The following is a 17,730-nucleotide window of genomic DNA, read 5'->3' as shown; positions in this document are numbered from 1 at the left end:
TGGCTACCTGGTGAAATACAAACACTCCATGGGAAGAGAAGCCCTTCCCACTCTCCGTCATCTTGCAGCGGCCCTGCAGTGCCTTTGTTAAGAAAAACGTACATCCTTGAGGCAGTGGGAAAAGGTGCCCTTGTTTACAGGGCTCAGCCTAGTAACACAGAAGGATGGATTTGGTGCCGAAAGACAATAAATTTATAATGCCTACTCTTCCACTGTTCTCTCAGGCCAGCCACTTAAGATGATAGAGGACACATGCTGCTGCTGCTAAGTCGCTTCAGTCGTGTCCGACTCTGTGCGACCTCATAGACGGCAGCCCACCAGGCTCCTCGGTCCCTGGGATTCTCCAGGCAAGAATACTGGAGTGGGTTGCCATTTCCTTCTCCAGTGCATGAAAGTGAAAAGTGAAAGTGAAGTCACTCAGTCTTGTCCAACTCTAAGCGACCCCATGGACTGCAGCCTACCAGGCTCCTCCATCCTTGGGATTTTCCAGGCAAGAGTACTGGAGTGGGGTGCCATTGCCTTCTCCGACATATAAGACCAGTGAAATTCATGACTGTGTGCCCATGTGACCGTTATGCTTTATTACCTGTAAAATAAGTTTTCTGATCAGAAGCAGTGCTGTATGGAATGTCATGATGAGTCATAAAGGCATTCTGTAAGTTCATGGGTGCTGGTTTTGATGGAAATACTGAAGACAAGGAAGACAGATCTGTGGCTGTGGTGGTTTAATTGCTAAGTTGTGTCCGACTCTTTGTGACCCCATGAACTGTAGCCCATGATGCTCCTCTGTCCATGGGAGTTCCGAGGCAAGAATACCGGAGTGGGTTGCCATTTTCTTCCTCCGGATCTTCCGGACCCAGAGATCAGACCTAGGTCTCCTGCACTGCAGAGATTCTTTACTGCTGAGCTACTAGGGAAGCCCTCTGTATCCAGAGTCTATTCTAGAAAGAAGAAATTACTGCCCCTTCCATGATGGAAGTAATCCAGTGTCAGGAATGGTGGCATTGTTGGTCTTTGCAGTTGGCAGTCTAGGCACTCATCATTGGCTAGAACCAAGCTGGTCCTGGTGAGTGAAAGTCCACATTGCTAACCTTCATCTTGGCTGCTATAGCCATTTGACCATTGGCTAAGAGACATGAGTGGCTAGGGAAAGAGGCTGACTGACACTGTGATATACTGCATTACAAGTTAAATTATGGTTTGAATCTAGAGAATCACTTCAGTAAGAAGAAAGGAGAGGACAGCAAGAGCCAAGCCAGATCATGGAAGGCCCTCTGTACTTAGGGGTTCAGAATTTAGCCTATAGGTGGTCAGAGAAGATTTTGAGAGGTGGTAAGAGAAGATTTTGAGCAGACAGCTCAATAATTTTATTTTCACTTTACAAACAATAATTATATATTGTTGCATGAATTAGAAAGATGTACTAGAGATAGAACTGTCAGATTGCTTCAGTAGTCTGGGTAAGTGGAGGTAAGATGTGAAGTAAGGCAGTAGTCATAGAAATAAAGCCAGTGGGTTGGATATAAGAGAGGTTGGGAAGGTAAAATTTAGAGGACTTACATGCATGGTGGGACTAATCACTAAGCTAGAGTATATAGAGGGAGGTAGAGGAAAAGGATTGAGTTCAGCTCTGTACGTGTTGAATTTAAAGTGTCTATGTAACACCTAGGTGATTTTCAGTAAATAACTGGATATACTTACCAATTGGATAGAATTGGTCTGGTTTGGAGAAGAGATTTGGGTGATATATGCTGATATGTGATAATTGAATCTATGAATAGATAAGACTGCAGAGTGGAAAGAGAAAAGGGCAAAGGTTGGACTCCTAGAACACTTGTATTTAATGGGATGTCAGAGAAGAGGTCAGGGTCTGAGGTTGGTGACACAGAAACTGAGGGATCAGGGAGTGAGAAAAAGATGATCAAGTGCCACGTGTCTCAGAAAAACAAGGTAGTTAAAATAAGATCATGGACTCCCTCCTCCTGGTTTTTAATGAATAGTTTAAATAGTTAATATATTTACATTGTTCTCCTCCGCCCCCCACAAAAAGTGAAAGTCACTTTTTCCTATAGTCTTGCCAGCATTGTGTTTTCAGACTTTTAGATTTTTTCCATTCTAATAAATGAAAAGTGGTATATCAGGACAGCTTACTTGTATTTTGCTCATTATGAGTTTGGTTGAGCATATTTTCATGTGATTTTGGAGTTTATATTTCATTTTCAATGAGCTAGCAGTTCATAACACTTTGCTTATTTTCCTTTTGGATTGTTGTTATTGATTTGTAGGATCTCTTTATAGGACGATTAGTCTTCTGTTTTGTATATATATATATAGTAAATATTTTCTCCCAGTTTGTCATTTGTGTTTTGATTTAGCTTACAGTATAATTTGCCATGCATAGTTATTGGGTTTTTTTTTCTTGGTTATTTGCTCTTTTATATTGTTTTGGGTAGTCAAATTTACCATTTTTTTCTTCATGGCTTCTGGATTTCAGGTCAATTTAAAAAACTTCCCTTACTCCAAGACTTTTGTACTTTTGTGGGGGTTTTTTTGTTGTTTTTATTTTTTTTGGTGTGGACCATTTAAAAATCTTTATTGAATTTTTTGCAATATTCTGTTTTAGTTTTTGGCCACAAGGCATGTGGGATCTTAGCTCCCCGAAGAGGGATCGAACCCACACCTCCTGTATGGAAGGTGGTTAAGCACTGTGTTAACCCTTGTGTTAACCGCTGGGCCTCCAGGGAAGTCCTGGCCTTCCCTACTTTGTTTTCTTCTGTTACTTTTGTGAATTTGTGCCTTTAAAAAAAAAAAAAACACTTTATTGAAGTATAATTCATAAAATTCACCCGTTTTAAGTGTATAGTTCATGGGTTTTAGTAAATTTATATAGGGTTGTGCACCTATCACCACAATCCATTTTTAGGGTAGTTTCATCATCCCAAAAGATCTTTTGTGTGCTTTTAGTCAATGCCCATTTCCACTCCCCGCCCCAGACATCCACTAATCTGCTTTGAATCTCTATGATTTACCTTTACTAGATATTTTATTATTTTATTTAATTTTTTATCAGCAATTGGCTTTTAGTAAATCAAAGCAGACATTTTACTTAAATGGAATCCTGTAAAATTCTACAAAATCCTTTTGTAGCTGGTTGCTTTCATTTCACATAATTTTGTAAAATTGTGAAATACACTTAACAAAATTTTCTATCCTAACCATTTTTACTTTGTTATTTTTTTTTAAATTGAAATGTAGTCAATTAACAATGTTGTAATAGTTGCAGGTGTATAGCAAAGAGATTCAGTTACCCACACATATATATGTCTTCTTTTTCAGAGTCAAATTGGTTTGTTTTTCTTTGCTGTTTTTCTGTCTTCTGTTTCACTTATTTCTACTCCTAATTTTAGTATTTCTTTTTTGTGAGTTACTTTGGATTTCATTTGAGTTTTCCTAGTGTTTTAAGTTGGAAGCTTAATTTGGGAAATCTACAAATATTTGAAAATTAAACAGTGCATTTCTAAATAACTCATGGGTCAAAGGAGAATCACAGGGAAATTGCAAAATATTTTGAACTGAATATAAACCAAAACACAACTTGTAATTTGAGACCTTTCTGTTTTTCTTAACATAGGATTTACTGTTATAAAATCCCCTCTACATACTACTTTCAATGCATCCCTCAGATTTTGAAATGTATTTTTATTCTCTTTGGATTTCTTCTACCATGGGTGATTTTAGAAGTATCTTATTTGATTTCTAAACATTTGGGGCAGTTTTTCAGGTATCTTTCTGTTACTGATTTCTATTTTCATGCCATTGTGATTGGAGAATACTCTTTGCATAATTCAAATTCCTTTCTATTTATTGAGATTTGTTTTGTGGTCTTGAATATGGTTTGTCTTTCTGAACGGTCTGTGTGTACTTAAAAGGAATGTGTATCTGCTCTTGTTGGACAGAATGTTCTATAAATATCAGTTAAGTCAAATTGGTTGGTAGTGTTGTTCAAATCTTTTCTATGCTTATTGATTTTTTTTTTAATTTTCAGTTATTCAGAGGGGATATTGACATTTTGGACTATAACTGTGAATTTGTCCATTTCTTCTATTCTTTTCCATTATGTTTTATCACAAGATATTGAATATAGTTCCCTGTACTATACATTAGGATCTGGTTGTTTATCCATTCTGAATGTAATGGTTTGCATCTACCAAGCCCCAAACTTCCAGTCCATCCCTCCCTCTCCTGCTTCTTGGGGGAGAGTGTGTTCTTTATGTCTGTGAGTCAGTTTGTGTTTTAAATAGGTTCATTTGTGCCATATTTTAGATTCCACATATAAGTGATATAATTTGATATTTGTCTTTCTCTTTCTGAGTTACTTCACTTGGTATGATAATCTCCAGTTGCATCTTGAAATAGTTTTTTATTACTATGACTTTAGTTTCACTAAACTTTTCTTTTGTGATGTCTAATCTGCTGTTATTCCATTTTGTGTGGTTATCAGACAAGATTCGGCACATGCAAGGCGGTATGGCCATAGCCAGCCTGTGTGGTTTTCATTTCAGATGTTTTCTTTTTAATCTCTAGAGATTTGAGTTGGGTCTTGGATATATTTTCTATCATCCAAGTCTCTAATGTGCTCAGTCTTTCCCCTACCATCTTATTTGTTTTTAATTCTGACTGAGCCACACAGCTTGTGGGATCTTAGTTCCCCAACCAGGGGTTGAACCTGGGCGGCAGCAGTGAAAGCGCTGAGTCCTAACCACTGGACCACCAGGGAATTACCAATTCAAGGCTTTTTAAAAAGGCTTTGTTAGGCAAGTCCACAGCAGCCTTTAGTCCAAGGTTAATTTTTCACCACAACTAAACAGTAACTTTTGAGTATGCCATCCAAAGCCAATGTGTTATGAACATTTCCACTCTGACCAATGGAAACAAATTATTCCTGCCCTATATGAGCTTTTAGAATTGTTCTGTTGCTCCTTTTAGATGATTCTTTAGATGATTCATTTCCCCCTAAATGCATGTGCTAATCCTTGCTGATCATCACTCAGCTGAAGACTTGAGAATAGAGGCTGCATAGATCTTTGTGTAGTTCTCATTTCTGTAATGCCTTACAATCAAAGCTGCCTTCGTCTCCCCAGACTCTCAGTTCTTTGTCATCAAGTCAGGAGACTTGTAGGCTCTGGCTACATTTCCATTTTGCCATGTGGCCTGGAAACCATCCAGTCTGTAAGTTGGGGCAATTGTAGGGCTAACCTTGTTTCTCCTTTCACAGTCCTATGCTGCCTGGACCGTCAGGTGTCCAGTGTCTGAAAACCTTTGTTCATATATTTTATCTAGCGTTTTAATTATTTCAGGCAGGAAGGTAAATTTGATCCCTTTTTCTCCAACTTGACCTGAATAACATGTTTCTTTTTTTTTTTTTTTTTAACTTTTTTATTTTGTATTGGGGTATAGCTGGTTAACAAACAATGTCGTGATAGTTTCAAGTGGATGGCAAAGGGACTCAGCCGTATATATACACGTATCCATTTTCCCCTAAGCTCCCCTTCTATCCAGGCTCCCCATAACATTAAACAGAGTAAATAGCGTATTTTTGAGATTCATCTGTGCTGTGTGTTTCAATAGTTTATTCATTTCTATTCCTGAGTGGTTTTCCATCATTTGGAAATAATGTTGTAATTTATTTATTCACCTGTTGGTGGACATTTGTTTGTTTGTTTTCCAATTTGAGGCTATTATGAATGAAACTACTATACAAGTGTTGCATGGATATGTTTTCATTTGTCAGATTTTAAAGAAATTTAATGGATTTTTTAAAATGAAAGTCATCTTATGCCTGTTTAGACAAATCAAGAGTTTTTGTTGTTGTTATCATTTAAGACCCTCATTGGGACTATCAGTGACTTTATATATTGGACCATAATAAGTGTCCGTTCTGAATATGCTTCCGTTTTTCAGTGCCGTAAATTTTACTGGTAGTTGCTCTCAGTGTATCTGCTTCTAATACTCTAGTTTTTAATTGCTACTTCTATGAATTAGAAACCAGGGGAATTGTGATTATGAATTAAGAAGTCTCTTAAGTTTGAGGTCTCAAAATAAGTGGAATTTAAGACTTAAGCCAACTGCTATTTTGTAGTTCTCAGACACATTTTTGCTTCCATGGTCATGTTTGTCTTCATTTGAGATTACTAGAAGTCTGAACTCCTATGGAAATACTCTTTGTTGAACTTCAAGTATCTCTTACGAGAACAGGAAATAAAATGGTGTGTTTGATAACTAATAAGTGCAAGTATATATAACTTCCAAATTTGTTGTTGTTTAGTCACTAAGTTGTTTCTGACTCTTTTGCAACCCCATGGACTGTACCCACTAGGCTCCTTTGTCCATGAGATTTCCCAGGCAAGAATACTGGCGTGGGTTGCTATTTCTTTCTCCAAGGGATCTTCATGACCTAGGACTTGGACCTGCATATCCTGCATTGGCAGGCGGATTCTTTACCATTGAGCCACCATAGAAGCCCCAACTTCCGTATTAGAACTTGTTAAATTATAATATTTAAACTTACTATCACTGGGAAGACCCACAGGGATGGGATGGGGAGGGAGGTGGGAGAGGGGATCAGGATGGGGGTCACATGTAAATCCATGGCTGATTCATGTCAATGTATGGCAAAAACCACTACAATATTATAAAGTAATTAGCCTCCAACTAATAAAAATAAATGAAAAAAACACAACAACTTATTATCAGCTTTATTTTGCTGAATTTTCTGTTGTAGGTTTTTCTCAAATTCTTGTAATTTATTACTTACTGTGTATTTTAACTTATGTAGATTATTCTAGTCATGGAACTTTTTTGGGAAGTCTCCACACACTACTTCCTAAAAGTGCAAAAGAGAAATAGCACACATAAATCCTTATGCCATAGCTACCAAGAGATATTACATAGAGCTTTGACTGGTTTTTAATAACATTCTTTAACTTTGAACACTGAAGAACGTAATGTTCCAGTCATTTCTTAGAAAAAATAATGGGGCTATTCAGTTCTGTGATTGTTACTCTACATATGTCACAATGTCCTATTAATAGCTTGCTTTGGCCAAATGGTATGAGGTTAGGTAGCTGTCACCTTATTTCTGTCAATACCCAAAATACTTCTTTCTCTACATTCATTCTGTACATTCATTAGCATTTAGATACAGGGGTGAAGAAAGCAGGGGCTTTTGAGTAAAGATTTTTGTCTTTATGAAAAAGGGGAGAAGAGAGTGAAAAACACGGTACTTTCAAACTTTTGCTCAGGTAGAATATTTGTTTTCGCAGATATGTGCTTCTGTCTAGGTTTTGACAGACAAGTCACACACTGACTTAGAAGTGTACAGGCCTGCATCTTTTAAGGGACATTTATACATAGTGAGAGACTCGGCCTCTTTCTCTACTGTTGAGGTTGCTCTTGATGATTGGATACATGTCACAACAATGATTGTGTAGTGAAAATAGGATTACATGTCTGAGGAAAAAGAGAAGAGTAATTATAGTGACCTTCTTGCAGGAACAGAGAAAATCAAGATTTTTTTAAATCTTTCATTTTTCTTTTAAAGAACAGCTACTTTAGGGACTTCTGTGATAGCCTGGTGGTTAAGAATCTGTCCTCCATGGCAGGGGGCACAGGGTCCATCCCTGGATGGGGAACTAAGATCCCACATGCTACAGGGTGCAGCCAAAAAAAAAAAGGAAAAAACCCCAACCAGTTATTTTATTAGCTGTCTCACACCTGTTCTGACAATGCTACATCTGTGCCCTTCTGAAAACAGAAAGCTTTTCCTCAGCAAAACAGATTTGAACTGACTGACATGTAGCTATTTTTAGCTTTATTTATTTCACTGTGTTTTTTATGTTTTGTTGCAGAAATATTAATAGACTTGACTATAGGATATTGCCTGCTCAGAGTGTTATGTACTATATGGTATGTTCGGGTATTACCTTTTCAAAATCTGGCCAATTCTGAATTATGAAGCCTTTTTGAACCCGAAAGGTTTTAAATAAGAAATCATGAAACTATGTTTTGTAGTTTTTATAAGTTCCACAGCCCTTCCTTCAGTGACTCTGGATTGGGGCCCTTAATAATCTTTTGCCCTAACCAGTAGTATATATGGGTGACTTTCTTAGCATGGTAAGTTTGGAAAATAGAACCTCTAGCTGAATTCCTTCGGAGAAGGCAATGGCACCCCACTCCAGTACTCTTGCCTGGAAAATCCCATGATTGGAGGAGCCTGGTGGGCTGCAGTCCATGGGGTTGCTAAGAGTTGGACACGACTGAGCGACTTCACTTTCTTGCATTGGAGAAGGAAATGGCAACCCACTCCAGTGTTCTTGCATGAAGAATCCCAGGGATGGGGGAGCCTGGTGGGCTGCAGTCCATGGGGTTGCTAAGAGTTGGACACGACTGAGCGACTTCACTTTCTTGCATTGGAGAAGGAAATGGCAACCCACTCCAGTGTTCTTGCATGAAGAATCCCAGGGACGGGGGAGCCTGGTGGGCTGCCGTCTATGGGGTCGCACAGAGTTGGACACGACTGAAGCAACTTAGCAGCAGCAGCAGCAGCTGAATTCATGACTGCCGATCCACAAGCGGACCACAATCACTTCTTAAAAGCTAGCTTTTCTATCCTTATCCTCTCTGACTCTACTTTCTTAAATGTCTTTGGAATAAAAAGACTATTTTTTGTCTCTTCAAAAAATAATATGGAACAAGTGGTTTGGCTTTGACAAAGTCACTTCCTCTCTCTGAGACTAAGTTTCCTCACCTATAAAATGAGGGTTCAGGTTAAATGTCATTGAATAGCCTGTAATTATCAAGGGCTATTTATTGTAGAAAAGTGAGTCCTAGAGGAGTTTCGAAGCACAGGTACATTGCTGTTGGCTGGTATGTGCCGTGAATGTGATGGAATTTAAGCTGAATGGTTGTGAAGCCCAAATGAAATAATTTATATGAAGTTCTGAAAACAATGTTAATCATGTGAATGTAACGTGTTTTAGCAAACAGAGCGGAGCAGGATTCTTCGGGTGGCTTGAAGGGCTGTACTGGATGTGCTCATAGGGTAATTACACGCACAGTTGGAAAGGCAGTCTCTGGGACTTCCCTGGGGTTCAGTGGCTAAGACTCTGCGCTCCCAGTGTAGGGGACCTGGGTTCGATCCCTGGTCAGGGAACTAGATCACACATGCCACAACTAAGACCCAGTGCAGTCAAAAAAATAAACAAAATTTCTAAAGGAGTCTCAACTTCAGGTGCCCTAATAGTACTACTTGAAACTTTAAAATTGATACTACTCTCGGTTGCTTTCCTCAGTCGGGCTAACTATGGATCTGATTTCTTCTCTTGTTCTTACAGCTCTATTATCAAGTCCTAAATTTTGGAATGATTGTCTCCTCGGCACTAATGATCTGGAAGGGGTTAATGGTCATAACTGGAAGTGAAAGTCCGATTGTAGTGGTGCTCAGGTAACAATTAATTTTTCTTTTCGAAGTATAGAGTTGCATGGCATTACTTGGGAGAGAAACTGAGATGTTGAATAATGGATATATCATTCCTTTAGACATTACTGTTTCCCAGAAGAGGACCTGGAAGAAAATTTGTTTTTCTTTCTCAGTTGTGAGAAATTCTCAACTTTGTCAGGCGCTTTCCATTCAGATCCCAAAGGGCTCCTGACTTTTCCATGAAATGTTTACCATATGAGCTTTATTTTTGGCACATCTGTTAAGGAAGTGTTTCAGTTTAGTTTATTTTCCCTAAATCTTTCTGTCTTCTTGTTTTTTTTTACTTTAGTCTATCAGGGCTGATGGTGGTTTAGTTGCTCAGTCATGTCCAACTCTTTGTGACCCCATGTACTGTAGCCTGCCAGGCTCCTCTGTCCATGGGATTTTCCAGGCAAGAATACTGGAGTGGGTTGCCATTTTTGTCTCCAATCAGGGCTGATACTTAGTTGTTAATTTACAAGATCATCTATCATCTTCATAAATTAAGAATTCTTCTGCAACATGTTCTCAGTGTCAGTACAGAAGCCTCACTAATTATTTCCATGTTTCATGCTGACCTTTAAATATCACTTCTAAATAGACTTCAGGAATTTTGAATATATTAGTGCCATCTCTTAAAGTGACAAACATACTGATTTTTCCTTCCCTATCCTTGTACTCATATTCTTAATGATTTGAAAAACTTAATTTAGTAACTCATTATTGGAGAATTAACACTTGGTTATTTAATTGAATCATTATAATTTGGTCTTATTTGAAGCTTAATTATGTAAGCTGTCTCAAGTATTTTCTGGGGATAATAGAGTATAAATATAAAATAAATTGAATCATTAGCATTACCTAGAGTCTAGATAATAGTACATTAGTCTTAACAAGAAGAATTTGACTCTGACTGTTTACTAGGCTTTACTTCCATCAGTAAGTGGTTGGAAGCACTGGGTCTCCAGTATCTTCCTCCTCCCTTACTGATACTCATACGCACACCCTCGATCTGTCTTTATTACTAATCAAATGCAATTGTGATTTTAGAGATCCAGTGAAACATGGATTTTATTATCTGGGAAAGCACTTAATGTATTGTTCTAGGAGTATGGAGACTTGGGTCTTTAGCTCTTTCATTGTCTAACCTACAACCTTGGGCAAGTCTCTTACAGATTGAATCATAGCTTCCTCATCTATAAAATGAAGGCTAGGCCTAGATGTTCCAGATCTAAAATTATGTGGCCCTAAGTTCCTGGACAGGTTTGAATTCAGTGAGTATTCAAACACTAATGGAAGGAGAAGCCACACTAATTGTCACTGTGGGGAAAAGCTGTAGAAAGAAGGCCCAGGGAGACTTCTTTTGAAAATTCTTCTGGGATTATTTCAGATTGAGTTCCATTCAGTGGAGATGCTTAAGGACAGTCTAATTACCTTTAAACTGGAAATGATGGAGTGAGTAGGGGGTTGTACTAAACACCTGCTCCACACTTTAGTGGTCCTGAAAATATCAGCTGGGATTTAAAAGGGATGTTTGGATAAGGTTTTTTGGTAGCTAGGTTATTCATATATTAAACTTTTCTGATTGTCAATGTGGAATAAAGAAAAAAAATGAAAAGAGACCAGGTCAAGAGAGCATCTGGTCAAGACTGGTGGGAGTAGTCATTAGAGAAAAAGTAACTTACCTGATTTCATGAAACTTCAAGGAATATAATTTTTGCCTAGATCCAAATGTACCTCCAAGGACTCAGGCCACCTGAAAATCCACTTTTAAGACTTTTGTGAAACTATTGGGAATAAAGACAAATACTTATTATTTATTTTCTTTACTGAAGTTTCAGGGAACATTCAAAACATTTCCCCCTTTGTGACACTGAAGTCAGTTTTATTTTTATTTATATATAAAATATGTTTATGGTTATGCTGCATGGCCTTCGGAATCTTTATTCCCTGATGGAGGATTGAACCTAGGCCCCCTACAGTAGAAGAGTTCTAACCATGGACCTCCAGGGAATTCCCCAGTTTAATTTATATAAATTATATATGACCTCTTACAAAATTGATTGATGATGTATTATATTTAAAAGTATAGTTTGATCAGATAATAAATAGTAAGAAGTCTACTAATTATTTAATTTTTAAAAAGTTTCTTTAATAATTATTTCTTTAATAGTCCTTTTTACCACATGCTTTTATCTGTTTTGAATTGCCATGTGTATCTGGATTCTTAAATCTCTTTTTTCCTCATCCAACTTTATCCCTTGAATCTACACTCTTGTTTTCATACTACGCTAACATCTCTACCTAGATGTTGACCAGGCACTTGAAGCTCCACCAATAAAAGTGAAATTCATCTCCCATTCTCAAAAACCTGTTCTTCTTCCTTCTAGTTCTGTGACTCTCACGACCATCTGCTCAGTTGCCAGTGTTAAAAACTTAAGAGTCATTCATGTTCCCCCTTCTGTCATAATCCACCTGACCATCAAATTTGTTGTTTTCCCTCCCTCTATTCTGCCCTTTAATCGCTGTCCTCCCTGCTGTTTTCTGTTTCAGGCCCTCTTCATTTCCTGCTTGGGCTATTGTAGTGACCTTTAAAAAAAATGCTTTTATAATAAAAATAAAAAAAACTTAATATATCTTCATTATATGAAATTTTGAAAACATAAAAAATCTAGATGAAACTAAGTCACCTAGAGTTCTGGGATATAATCACTATTAACATTTTAGTCTCTTTTTCATGTATATTATTTCTTACATAATTGAGGTAACTCTGCATGTATTCTTTTTTCAGTCTTTTCCCCTTATCCTTATTTTCCAGTGTGCATGTTTTAATAACACTTAATAATTGCCAAGTATTCAGTTGTAGATAATACCCTGGACAAGTGGTCTCCCAATTTACCTTCTTATCTTTTCCATCTGTTCATGAATTCAATAAATATTTGAATGTCTTCTGTAAACTCTGTAGCTTCTGATGTGATCTTTTTTTTTTAAGTGCAAATGTGATCATGATAACTCCCCACTTAAAGTTCTAGAGTATCTCAGAGGCACAGTGAGAGTAGACTCCCTTGGTCTAATTCCCTCTTTTATAATTTTTCTTTTTTTTTTTAACTAATAACTCTAGGCCAGTCTAAGCCTCAGTCTCCTTATCTATAAAGTTAGGATAATTATAGTACCTGCATCTTAGAATTGTTCTGAAGATTGTTTGAAATAAAGAAACACCACTTAGAATTAGCACTTTGCATATAAGTGCTCGATAAAGCTGAGTTATTGAATCAGAATAACTCAACTTTTATGTTTTATTTATATAATTTTTAAGCAAGGTTTTATTTGAACCAAGGATGTCACTGATTTTTTAAAAAAATCAACCAAAATAAAAACTTGAAAATTTCATGTCTAGAATACCTTCAATAATGTTTTCATCGAACACATGTTTCATCTTTTGTCTGAACACCTTCCAAGAAAGGGAATTGATTGCCCCATGAGGAAGCTTAACAGAAGTTTTAAGAATAAACATTGTGCTGAAAAATCTATATTTCCAGTGAGCCCCCAAATTTGCTCATGTTTGAATCACCTGGGATCTTTGCAGAATATTGGTTTGATGTCTCTTCTCATCCTCAGACATTCTGATTTAAGTGGTGTGAGACGTGACCTGGGCTTGGGGATTTTTAAGTTTCTCAGATGATTCTTGTGTGCACCAGAGTTTGGGAGCCACTGCGATACTCTTTTATATATATAGAAGACCAGAGTCTTCAAACAGAAGTGTTTGAACCTTGTCATGTTCTTGTGTTGAATTTTATCCTTGTCTATCCATTTTTTCCTTATTTAACTTACAGTTATTGAAAATTAGAGCTTGAGTTTCTGAAATACTGATGCACTATTTCATTATAGAAAAAAAAGTTTCATCAAGTAGTGCAAATATCTTAGGACCTTTGAAGGACGTGGTATAAGGTAGAACAGGTGAAAGGTAAGAAGACACTCTAGAAGTTTGTAACCACTAAGTACCATGAAATTGAATTCTTTGCTCGTTTTTTAAATTCTTAGGCAAAAATCTCTGCTTTTGTCCTTGGTTTTCTTTCTTGTTTCTCTTCTTTAAATAAATCAATTGATAGCACAAGCATTATCTCTGTTGCTGACTGTCCTTGACTTGATGAGCTGTTTTTCCTTCTTGTTGGATTGAAACCATAAGGTCATCTTGCTCTGTATCTTTATAAATGGCAGAAGAAGATGATCCGGTTCTCATTTGAATATTTGAATATCTTTAGTGTTTTCAGATGGAGAATAAGGGCAGGGATTATAAAGTTCATTCTTTTATATTCTGTTTTGAAATTTTAAAAGGTTAAGGAATTAGTAACATTGCCCTTTTCAAAATTTAAGTTCCTTTGAATAGTAATGGTTGCAATAGAACTAGTTAACTAAAGGAAACCTTTAGTATAACTAATTAGTATAAGAAACTTTTTTTGGAGGACAGTACACATGTATGTTGATATATTTGTTAAGGTATTAAGTATATTCCAAAGGTGATAACTTTTGTTGAATATCTAACTTTGAAAATAAATTTAATCTCAGACACTCTTTTGTTGTTATATTCTTTTTTCCCTCCCAGTGGCAGCATGGAACCTGCATTTCATAGAGGAGATCTTCTCTTTCTAACAAATCGAGTTGAAGATCCCATACGAGTGGGAGAAATTGTTGTTTTTAGGATAGAAGGAAGAGAGATTCCTATAGTTCACCGAGTCTTGAAGATTCATGAAAAGTATGTGCAAACTATATCTTCTCTATTTTAAAATATGTTTGTGTTTTAGTTTTTGTAGTATTTCATTTTGATAGCCCAAAGATTTAAGAAATGGTGGGAAACTCCTAGGTCCTTCTTCTAGTCCATTTTTATGAACCTCTTTTGGTGACATTTGGAAAACTAAATACTTACTAATTCATCTATTTCCCTGAGGGCTTTTCTGGAGGTTTTTCTTGGATCTCTTCTACGTCCCAACCAGATCAGTGACCCTATATATCATCCCAGAAAAAAACATCACATAAAGATTGATCCCAAACAAGGATCTTATATAATGGATGAGGTAGCCCTGATCTTTCAAAAGTAAACCTTTAAGGCAATCTCACAGACATTGTAAGAATAAATTTATCAACTTTTTCAAAATTCCAAAGAAAACTATTGAAATCTGAAATTATTTATTCTTGTAAATATAGAAGGATTTTAGAATTGAAAAGAACATTTGTAAGACCTTTAGAATTCACTGGGGGTGGAGGAAGGGTGTAACAGTGAGCAAAAGCGGTCACATCCCAGGTTTCAGTTTCCCTATCTGTGACAGAAAGAAGTTCAGGAAGATGAGCTCTGGGTTCTTAGCCTGAGCCCACTGTGCAGCTACGTATCCTCACCCGTCCCTTCCAAATCTGTAACCTTCCTAGTTAGAACGGAAAGACGGAAAGAAATGGAGGAAAAGGGAGTGTCCTGGGAAACATATGAGAGGGAGGTAAAGCAGTGGTAGTGATGTAGGCCCTTGAGTATGAGGAAGCCCTAAATAAATTCTGCCTCATTCTTAAACCCTCTCAAATAGTTTATATTCTCCACTTACAATGGAGGGAACCGTCGCCTGTTGCTTTTTGAAGATCATTGTAAACATTCTAGCTTAGAAGAGTTCTTTCTTCATTGATGAAATAAAGATATGACCGTTCTTCTTTTTCTATACCTCAATATATTGAGAGATTATACTTTTTTGGAAGTATTTTTATTTATTTGGCTACACTGGGCCTTCGTTGCAGCATGTGGGATCTAGTTCCCTGACCAGGGATGGAACCTAGACCCCCTGCACTGGGAACACAGAGTCTTCGCCCCTGGACCACCAGGGAAGTCCCAAGATTATAATTTTTAAATGGCATTCTATTAGTGACTTGGAAGGAAGGAATAACTTAGTTTTATTTATTTATTTTTTTTAAGAATCATGAAGGTTTATTCAGTACAGATAGTGTTTTCCAAATTCTCAAAGTGTATTTGTGTATATTGTTCTCAGCACCGCCTTTTGTGAACAAATCAGGACCAACTTTCCCCCAGATTTATCAGAAAAAATCAGACCCTGCTTTGGGTAGAGCACAACTTGTACATTTTTATATGTGATCCTTTGAATGGAGTTTTTTATTTTAAAAAAGTTGTCTTGCGTGGGAGGTTCTAGAGGGAGGGAGCATACATATACCTATGGTTGATTCATGTATATATATGGCAGAAACCAACACAGTGTTATAAAGCAGTTATCCTTCAATTAAACATAAATAAAATTTTTTTAAAAAGAACTAAGAGGATAAAGCATGTGGAAACCCTTCTTGATTAAGCACTGAAAACAAAATCCTGAGGAAACAAATTAAAGAGCTTAGAAGTGCAAAAGTCATATGAAGATTAGGGATTATCATGGAATCTATAAAGGCTGTGTTAAAATTTGTGGAAATTATATTTCAGAATTAAAGTTGAGAATTAAAAAAAAAACAAAAACCAGAGATGTGCATGCAGGTAAGGTTATGTGTACTGTCATTTCAATTCAGTTCAGTTGCTCAGTCGTGTCTGACTCTTTGCAACCCAACGGACTGCAATACGCCAGGCTTCCCTGTCTATCACCAACTCCTGAAGTTTGCTCAAACTCATGTCCATGGAGTCAGTGATGCCATCCAACCATCTCATCCTCTGTCAACTCCTTCTCCTCCTGCTTTCAATCTTTCCCAGAATCAGGGTGTTTTCCAATGAGTCAGTTCTTTGCATCAGGTGGCCAGAGTATTGGGGAGTTTCAGCTTCAGCATCAGTCCTTGCAATGAATATTCAGGACTGATTTCCTTTAGGATTGGCTAATTGGATCTCCTTGCAGTCCAAGGGACTCTCAAGAGTCTTCTCCAACACTACAGTTCAAAAGCATCATTCTTTGGCACTCAGCTTTCTTTGTAGTCCAACTCTCACATCCATATGTGACTACTAGGAAAACCATCACTTTGACTAGTCAGACCTTTGTTGGCAAAGTAATGTCTCTGCTTTTTTTTTTTTTTTTTTATGTCTCTGCTTTTTAATATGCTGTGTAGTTTGGTCATAGCTTTTCTTCCAAGGAGCAAGTGTCTTTTAATTTCATGGCTGCAGTCACCATCTGCAGTGATTTTGGAGCCTCCCAAAATAAAGTCTCTCATTGTTTCCACTATTTCTTATCTGTTTGCCATGAAGTGATGGGATGGGATGCCATGATCTTAGTTTTCTGAATGTTGAGTTTTAAGGCAACTTTTTCACTCTCCTCTTTCACTTTCATTAAGAGGCTCTTTAGTTCTTCTTCACTTTCTGCCATAAGGGTGGTATCATCTATGTATCTGAGGTTATTGATATTTTTCTCTTAGCAATCTTGATTCCAACTTGTGTTTTGTCCAACCTGGCATTTCACATGATGTACTCTGCATATATAAGTTAAATAAGCAGGGTGACAATATACAGTCTTAACATACTTCTTTCCCAATTTGGAACCAGTCTGTTGTTCCATGTCCAGTTCTAACTATTGCTTCTTGACCTGCATACAGATTTTTCAGAAGGCAGGTCAGGTGGTCTGGTATTCCCATCTCTTTAAGAATTCTCCACAATTTGTTGTGACCCACACAGTCAAAGGCTTTGGTATAGTCGATAAAACAGAAGTAGATGTTTTTCTGAACTCTCTTGCTTTTTCGATGATCCAATGGATGTTGGCAATTTGATCTTTGCTTCCCCTGCCTTTTCTAAATCCATCATGAACATCTGGAAGTTCATGGTTCGCCTACTGTTGAAACCTGGCTTGGGGAGTTTTGAGCATTACTTTGCTAGCGGGTGAGATGAGTGGAATTGTGCTGTAGTTTGAACATTCTTTGGCCTTGCCTTTTTTTGGGATTGGAATGAAAGCTGTGGCAATATGTAGTGTGGCAAACAGCAAAAAAACATCTTCCTTAAATCCTTCTCATTCCCTCACCTGTTTCTTGTCTTCCATGTATTAGGAAAGAGGAGAGAGTGAAGTTGGTTTTTTAATTTAAAAGGTGAAAGGTAGCTATTAAATGTTATCAGTTGACTGAATTCTCTTGGATAGCTCTTTGTATTAGCCTATGAGCAATTCTTAATACATTTTCCCCACTTATAAACTCTGTATCTTATTTTATAGCCTGCTCTAATATGTATTTAGTAAGTTCAGCCTGTAGGTAGTATTATAATTTGGTGA

General features: G+C 37.1%; 1 protein-coding gene and 1 non-coding gene across 4 annotated transcripts in view; one reads left to right on the top strand and one right to left on the bottom strand.

The window, feature by feature from the left end:
* Nucleotides 1–17,730, top strand: part of SEC11A (SEC11 homolog A, signal peptidase complex subunit) — a 35,205-nt gene that overhangs the window by 5,513 nt on the left and 11,962 nt on the right. For all 3 annotated transcript variants that reach the window (XM_065906224.1, XM_065906225.1, XM_065906226.1), the window contains exons 2-3: nt 9,393–9,502; nt 14,121–14,270. In XM_065906224.1, coding sequence (XP_065762296.1) covers nt 9,393–9,502; nt 14,121–14,270 — 260 coding nt within the window. The remainder of the gene's footprint in view (nt 1–9,392; nt 9,503–14,120; nt 14,271–17,730) is intronic.
* Nucleotides 4,706–4,777, bottom strand: TRNAE-UUC (transfer RNA glutamic acid (anticodon UUC)). The gene has a single exon. It is a non-coding gene; the product is annotated as a tRNA-Glu (tRNA).

Source organism: Muntiacus reevesi, chromosome 15 (genome assembly GCF_963930625.1).
Source record: "Muntiacus reevesi chromosome 15, mMunRee1.1, whole genome shotgun sequence".
Lineage (NCBI taxonomy): Eukaryota > Metazoa > Chordata > Mammalia > Artiodactyla > Cervidae > Muntiacus > Muntiacus reevesi.
This window is presented reverse-complemented; position numbering and strand designations above follow the sequence as displayed.